The 9,012-nt window shown below is 38.4% G+C and overlaps 1 protein-coding gene and 1 pseudogene across 1 annotated transcript; both read left to right on the top strand.

Annotated features, from left to right (window-relative positions):
- Window positions 1–4,432: 4,432 nt before the first annotated feature.
- On the top strand, window positions 4,433–5,896 carry LOC147486111 (uncharacterized). The gene has a single exon (XM_086573648.1). It carries the CDS (start codon window positions 4,433–4,435, stop codon window positions 5,894–5,896), a length of 1,464 nt encoding a protein of 487 aa, XP_086429774.1.
- Window positions 5,893–7,913, top strand: LOC147486112 (uncharacterized; annotated as a pseudogene).
- The last annotated feature ends 1,099 nt before the right edge of the window (window positions 7,914–9,012 follow it).

The following is a 9,012-nucleotide window of genomic DNA, read 5'->3' on the forward strand; positions in this document are numbered from 1 at the left end:
GAAACGACTTTTACCCAACATATAGAAGAAGACATAATTGTCACACCCGAATTTCGACAGAATTCGGAAAAACAATATTTGTTCCCGACTCTTCGATTTTCGAGGTGTGATGCACTCTCAACTCCCAAAAACCCATAATCAGTTTAAATACGCGGATAATTAAAAACCAATAAAAATTTAAGATAAACAAAAGTCCTCTTCATTACCAAAAACTCGCAAATATGATTAAATTACAAATCTCCTTTCAACCCCATTTAATTATAATTACAACTGAAAATACAAAACAACATTGTCTCCACTAAAATCTATTACACCTTAAGGGAAAACAAAACATATCCAAAATGCAACGCTAACGCTAACGCAAACCACAAGCAACAACCAACCTTCTTCAACACTAACCCTGTCAAGACTTATCAACTATGTTCATTTAATGAACAATCCCGATAAGCAAACATGCAAATCGGGTCAGCATTATAAACAATGCTGGTGTGAGTAGCCCTAAAATACAATATATACTTATACATATATTTACATACTAAATAAGGCAGTTAGTTCCTCTACCGAGGCCTTTAACATCCAACGAATAATACAACATCCTTAAGTACAATAATTAAGGCAGGTAGTTCCTCCACTGAGGCGCCTTAGCTTCCCAACAATAATACAAAGGCATTTAGTTCCTCCACCGAGGCGCCTTAGGTTCTAACTAAACTACTAACTAGCCAAGCATATTTTATACTTACCGCATTTCATGCTCAATTACAGAGTGGGTCATCTCTGCACAAGTAAATAGTTTGACCCACCTTTCTGCAGAACCATATACAATCATATATTTAAAGATATATCATTAACTAACATATTTCCATAATTATATTATTTAAGGCTTTCTTTGCGTGTCCCTAAAATCACGTTGTATCTATGTCTTACCTAGTTTCCCTGGCTACCACAATCGCTACCCAACGCCGAACATGTACATCCACATGCCTCCCCTCACATAATGAACCACTTCGTGCGTAGCTACCCTAAGCGGGATATCGCATACCAGGTAATCCGCACACGAAAGCCATTATGTGAGTACTGCCACTATTCGGCATTAAATATCGCGCGTCTCGTTCTAATTTTGCGAACGAAAAAATCAAGCCACTATTCGGCTACGCCAGAAGGGCCATTCAGATTCATTGAAACGCCAGAAGGGCCAATCAAATTACTTACGCCCGAAGGGACATTCAGATTCACTGAAACGCCAGAAGGGCCAATCATATCACATACGCCCATCACAAGGGCCAAATCACATGAGTTGTGGTAGCTAGGTTTTAAGATTTTCGTTACGTAATTTATTCAAGTGTCATACATTTATATCTCAGAATAATTCTTGTTCTATCTCATGCCAGTATACTTAATTGTACTGAAGCTCAACGTTTCTCGTTATAATACAATCTACATTATCACGTGCCAATACTATTCATTGCACGATATCCAAATATCTCTATATCAAATCTCGAAACTTATTATTTCATGTGCCAATCATATATTGCACTAAACCACATGGAATATCTCAAGCCTTCATAAATACTACAATTCATTTAAGTAGCAACTCATAATAGTAATCAATCCTGTAACGTATTCGTTCAATATATTTATGTGAACTCAATTCACCATCAAAGGCACGCATTATTTCCATTTGTGCACAATACAAATAGTATATAAATAATCAAAATATAAGTCCATTCCACCAAATATCAAAATGAAACGACTTTAAAAAGAAAGAACAACTCAAGTCCAAATATCACGCATAATTATTTGAGTCCAAATCACAAGTCAGGTCAAACTGATCAACCATCAAAAAGCCCAAAACTAAAGTCCATGAATTTAAGTCCGTATGTAGTTTAATTATCATAAAAACGTATATATCTAAGTCTTATAAGAATTCCCCTCTTGTTACGTGCCAGTATTTACACAAGATCAACGTCAAATCTATATTAGATAATGACAAACTAGTTTATACAAGTGTCACCACCCTCCTATCATCGGATTGGTCCATAAAATTCAATCTATAACATTTTGGAAAAAGTCAACAGTCAACGGTCAATAGTCAAGCCCAACAGTCAACAGTCCTAACCGGTGGTCATCCAAACCGGTCCTCACCCAAACCCATATTTAAAAAAAAATAGTTCAAACCCTAGTCCTAATCGACTTGGCTAAACTGACCCGGCTCAATAACTTAAGCCTTAACCCAGCCCATAAACTGATTTGGCCCAAGTTAAAATTATCTAACCAAAACAGACCTTAGAATACTATGTGATCCACTTAAATTCTATGGACCAGCCCACATAAACCTTTTAAACCGGCCCAAAACAAAAAACTAATTGAACTGGCCCAAACAAACTTAAACTTTTCGGCCCAAGGCCCACCAAAACAGACACAATATCATCTTCCTTACCTCCAACGCCAGTAGCCTCTTCCACCACCAGCCACCACCGTATTCTCCTCCTCCTCCAATTCCATTCCAGCGGTTTGACTCATGATGAAAAACCCAACACTTTGGTACCATCAAAACTCAAAACCCTCGCTGCTCCAAAACTCCATTGCACCGCCATTAACGCCTGTCGAAGCTTCATCTGCACCACTGCCAACCTCCAACCACCACCAATCGGTGCGGGTTTTGATCTCCACCCAAACACCTAATTTGAATCCAACCCAAACATCCTCACTCTTCACCAATTGATCTCCACACCAATTAATCTCGATGCCATTACAACCCCTTTTTTTAAAGCTTCGATAGCCCCCTCTCTATCACTCAACCAATATACCACAACAACCCAACATTCATCCCTTTACTACCACCAATATTCAATCAACAACAAAACAACAATAACAGTTCACATAAATTTTACTGGCGATTTCTCAGTGCCGCCATTAACAGCCTTGTCCGAGCTCCAACATATTAAATTCAGAGTTTCAATGCTTAAGTAAATAAATATACTAACATCTAACCAGTCCCAATAATTTCACAGGATGAGAAAAATAATCCGACATGGGAAAAATAACCCGACATAGGAAAAATAGAAAAACTGAGCGAGAACAAAAACTCTGACAGTAAATGTTTTTTTTATTATTCTAAAACTCTAGTTTTTATATGAAAAAGAAAAAACATAACTACTCACTTTAATCCAAAGCTCCTCGAATCCCTCCTAGTCCGAATCGTCGCGCTTCAACGCTCTAGCAAACGAGCCGCCTCTATTTTATTTTATTTTTATTTAAAAATCCTATTCTCTGGAAAAAAATATGAATATATACCTGGGTTTGAAATCTAAGCCCAACACAGACTCGGGCCCAGAAATTAGGCCCACGTATCCCAAATCCAATCCAACAAATTTTAAATAAATAAATAAATACGTATTTTAAATACGGGTGTTACAGTAATGGTTGGGTGCTAACTCTCTCAAAGGGGTTATCTGTTGACAATCGTTGGGTTATCCCTTAAAATCCTTGGCTCCTGCGGAAATATGATTGTCACATCAATATAGAAATATGCTCAACAATCAAGTGTGTGAAGTATCTATACAAGTATGTGTATAAGGCTCCAACCGGCCGGGTATCTATGGAGGTAAATTCCACGTCTCATGATGATCAAGATGAGATAAAGAAATTTGTAGATGCACGCTGGATTACACCTCATGAAGCGCTTTGGAGGATATTCAAGTTTCCACTCAATAAAATTTATCCGTCAGTTTACGCCTTTCAAGTTCATCTTGAGAACATGCACCAAGTCTTTTATTCCGAGGGTCGAGATCTACGGGAACTGCTGTCACATGAAATGACCTCATGCACGATGTTAACTGAATTTTTCAGAAAAAATGCATTGGACATCAATGCAAGACAGTATTTGTATCATGAGTTTCATGAGCTATACATGGAATAATTCGCAAAGATGCTGGGAGAAAAGACGAGGAGTTAACAAAGTGATTGGCAGCTACACACTGTGTCACCTTTCGAAGGAGAAAAATTTTACTTAAAATTGCTGCTTGATCATGTTAGAGGCCTAACCTCTTTCGATGACTTAAAGACCGTTCACTTTTACAAGTGCTCAACATTTAAAGAAGCTGCTGAGAGATTGGGTTTACTTGAAAGTGATAATGCAATAGGGGAGTCGTTGTTAGAAGCAGCTACAATTCATATGCCTTCAGCACTTAGACGATGCTTTGTCACTATTTTAATACATTGCTAGCCAGTGGGTGTTCGCACTTTATGGAATGAGTTCCACGACTATATGGTAGATGATTTCTCTTCTACAACTTGCTCCACTCACAAGACAAATCATTTGCTCATAGAATTGAATTCATTGGTGTCCCAATACAACAAATCTATTTCAGATTTTGATTTGCCGTGCATATCAGAAACATGCATTCGGTGCTCTTCGGACTTCATCATAATTATGGAGGAGCGCCGAGTACCTATACCACCTGAAGACTTGGCATCCATTCAAAGTTTGAATGCTGATCAGCAGATTGCTTTTGACACTATTATACAATCAGTTGAACGTAACAAAAGTTATGTTTATTTTATTGATGGACCAGGAGGCACTGGGAAGACATTTATATACCAGTCGATCTTAGCCTATTTGAGGAATGAGTGTCGCATAGCAATTGCTACATCTAGCTCTGGTATTGCTGCCATAATGTTTCCAGGAGGTCGTACAACACACTCAAGGTTTAAAATACCTATAAATCTACGATCAGCATCCACGTGTAATATAAGTAAGCATTCCCCCTTGGCTGAATTGCTGCTAGAATCCTCTATTATCATCTGGGATGAAGCTATAATGGCCCATCATCACGCATTTGAGGCTTTGGACAGAACCTTGAGAGATATCATGGATGTTGAAAATCCTTTTGGTGGTAAAGTTTTGGTGATGGGTGGTGACTTTCGCCAAACGCTACCTATTGTAAATAAAGGTACAATAGCACAAACTATAGATGCATGTGTAACAAAATCAGATTTGTGGGACTATGTAAAAGTCATCCATCTTAGAGTGAATATGCGTGCATTGGAAGATCCTTCATTTTCTGATCTTTTACTACGTATAGGAGACGACACTGAGACTTGTATCAATGGTGATATGGTAAAGATACCTGATGACATGGTCGTACCATGGGTGGATGATCACTCTTTGACTCGGCTAATAGACAGTGTGTTCCCAGACATGCAAGAAAATGCAGGCAATATGAATTATGTAGTCCAGTGGGCTCTCATTACTCAAACCAATGATGCTGCTGATCGTATAAACGAGCATGTTATTCAAAATTTTCAAGGAGATGAAGTCACATACTACTCATTTGATCATGTTGAGAATGATGAACGCCATTTGTACCAACCGGAGTTGCTTAACTCTATTAATCCAAGTGGGTTGCCTCCTCACATATTGACTTTGAAGATAGGATTACCGATAATGCTTCTCAGAAACATTGATCCCAAAAATGGGTTGTGCAATGGAACAAGGTTAATATGCCATTCTTTTCTACCGAACTTAATTCATGCAGAGATTGCTACAGGTGGTTTTAAAGGTGCACCCGCTTTCTTGCACCGTATACCCCTGAAGCCTAGCGAGGATCTGAAGCTTCCATTCAATATGATAAGAAAGCAATTTCCGATTCGTTTGAGTTTCGCTTTGACCATACATAAAGCTCAAGGGCAAACATTGCCTCATGTTGGTGTTTACTTACTTGATCATGTATTCAGTCATGGCCAACTCTATGTGGCAATCGCCAAAGAGGCGATTAGACCTCGACCCACCAAAGTATTGGTCAAAAAGGGAAGCCAACTAGGTTACTTGGGAACTTTCACGAGAAATGTGGTCTACACTGACGTGTTCTCCTCATTTAACTCCATATCACAATGATATCTCTCAGAGGTCACTATCTTCTTTTTGCTGTAAGTAGCTTTGAAGCTTCTCTATACTTATAAAAAACAACCTATGTTCACAACTCTTATATATGGACATTGTTGTTGTTGTTGTTATGTGTAGTCCATACTGAACAAACATGTCGGCATTGTGAAGTTTCATTCATTAGCAACTCTATGTAGCTCTCTCAAGAGGTGTATCAAGATAGATGACTAAAGTGTTAGTTATAAAAGGATACCAGAAAGGTTACTCAGGGAATTTTACAAGGAATGTGGTTTACACTGACGTGTTCAAGTTATTTAACTCCAATGTGCATTGACATGTCTCAGGTATTGTCCTCTTCTCTGTATATTGTCTCAGGTATATATATACACACAAATACAACTGTCTTACACATGTTCTATTTGATTTCACTGGAAAATATATTCTGATTCGTCTAGGATTTACTTTAACAATACCCAAGTCACATGGTTAGATTATTCCTCATTGCACTCTTACTAGTAAGTAATTAGATTGTGAATTGCCGTAAGTGAACTCTATACACAGTTTGTTCTTTTTTTTTTGTGCAGATTTATTATTGTGTAAAAGATGTTTGTTCTCCAATGGTTCTAGGTGTAACAAACCTGTTTTTCCTCAAGTCCCTTCGGTGCATACCACACATTGTTTCAGTTGGTAGCCCTGATCCTAATTCAAGCAAGCTCACCGTAACTCCCAAGTCGTCCTTTTTAGGCAAGACCTTTAATAAGCTAGAAGGTTTTGGATTACAGCAGTTGTCCTTAAATAAGTTCTCCTTCAAATTTGTTGAATTTTGTAAAGTTGCGGAGAGATGGTCCTCTTTGTCTAATGACGGAACATAGGGAGGTTGTTTGGAGCACATATAGTGCAACAACTGCACGCATTAATCGCTATCCCTGAATAAGCTTTATTGATGCAAGGATGTCCCCAAGGGTTAAGGAGTCAATGTCAGTTGTTAACGATGAGATCCTGCGGAGACATTTCTTGGAGCTAACAACAAACTTCCTTGCACCTTTCGGGCCATACTTGAGAGCTACTACGCCTTTTGAAGAAGCTTCACCTTTCTTTGTTCCTCCTCCTCTGCCTACATTTAATGCTGATGAATTTCTTGAGAGCTTATCAGCCCGGGGCGCTGGGAAGTTCGTATCTAAAAGGATGAGGGCGAATTAGCTGGACCTATATAGGTAAGACACGCTAGTCACTGATGCCTTTCGGTGTTTTGCTATTGTTTTTTTCTTTCTTTAGCATGTCATTACAAAGGTGACTACTGTAACTGAATCGCTTATTTGGTATGTCTCGGGTCATTTTTATTCTCGTGCACTTTTGAAAGGACACAACTTTATGCCATGGTTCCAGAGAAGGCGACCGTTCTTGAACAAGAACATCATAGACTATGGAGGCAGGCGAGGTTGAGGACTGAGATTCAACAATATCTTTTGAAAATGTTTGAATTGGAAATTGTTGATTCTTTCAATGTAATTGAAAAACATTTACTTGTAAAGATACAGGTAATATATTTTCTGCCTCTTCTGATTACTCTTCTCACTTGTCGATGAGTTTGAGTATTTGATGAAATACATAGTAGATCTGTTTGTAAAAGCCTTTTCAAGCTCTATAGATGGGAAGGCTAGCTTTAGTCAACAGTTTAAACAACACAACCCATTAAATTCTATATCACACAATTTTTTTTTTAAGTAGTGCTGGTTTAAGGCATCAGTTTAAATGACACAACCTTTTGCATACTAAATTATAATCTTTTTTCTTAAAACTTTCCAATTACATCATTCTGGGCGCAGTAGTGCAGACTCTATGGTTATGCGCCAAAAAGCTCAAGGGTGATTTGCAAGTAGTGTTCAAGGTGCTTCCCAAGGACATGCAACAGCTTCTACTTTTCAACCCACAAACGGCAGCCCTACTACAAGGTGGTTTGGAAGTGACTAAAGTCCCTGGGCATCCTTCCATTCAAGTTGAGGTTGTTTCTCCCCATTCACCAAGGTAAAGCCAGAAAATATTACTTTGCCTCTGTTAAAGGCGAGACCTTCCTCAATGCCAAAAGAAGACAGTACCTTATGACGGGATTGACTAGATTCTTTGATCACGACGCTTTTGTGTTGTCAAGGTTCAAATGAGTTTGTTCTACTCCTTGTTTGGTCTCAAAGCTTCCATTGCAATTTCAACTAGCTTTTGTCCATATCGTTCTTTTCTTCTTTTGTAATGTTTCAACTAATTTTAACATGTACATATGATGATTTTGGTTTTAAAGTATATAATCAATCAACTTTTTTGTCATTTCTTCGACCTTAATCTTTAATTATGGTTTTGTACCCTATTTATCTTCAATGCAGGTGCAATCTATTCTTCTGCATTTCTTTTCATAGCAACATATATATTAACAGGTTCTTAGCTCCCTTAACTGATCTTCATGCATACAGTACTTGGTTTAACGTGCAACACACGTGCATAATGCTAGTGAGGAGAAAAGGATTTCGGCCTGCATGGAGAAGCCCGCGCGCTGCTCAACTTGTCTTACCTGGGCTACTACTTCCTTGCCCATGCCTTGGTCGACCTTCTCTCAACAAGAACCCGGCCGACTTGGACTTGTTCGAGGCGCCGCTTTGCCAGTGTCTATTTTCAGAAGAAATTATGGACCGCGAGTTTGCAATAAGAGTTAGAGTTTTTGGCAAAACCTAACACTCAGAAAACACAAGAGAGGCAGCATAAAAGTCAGAGAAAACCCAATCTTGAAAGCTATCAAGATTGAGAGATAATCTTTACAGAGATACAACCCTGTAAAGAGATAAGAGTGATCTAGTAAGGTGAGAGACTGAAAGGAGAGATTGTAATCTTCCTTCCCACTTTATAAAAAGACAAGCTCTTGTGGAAGTAGGCATCATTGGCCGAACCATGATATATCTTTATGTTGTGGTATGCGTTTAATTCTGCTTTACATTATTATATGTTGTTAATAGTTGTTTAGCGAGTTGGGCATTTTAGCATAGGTTGTAGTTGATATTTAGAATTTGCCTGGAGTTGACTAGTGTTCAAATACAAGTTATCTGTGTAGTGGGGGAATCGATTGGTATTGGTATAAACCCCAA

The sequence above is a fragment of the Coptis chinensis genome, chromosome 7 (assembly GCF_015680905.1).
Source record: "Coptis chinensis isolate HL-2020 chromosome 7, ASM1568090v1, whole genome shotgun sequence".
Classification (NCBI taxonomy): Eukaryota; Viridiplantae; Streptophyta; class Magnoliopsida; order Ranunculales; family Ranunculaceae; genus Coptis; species Coptis chinensis.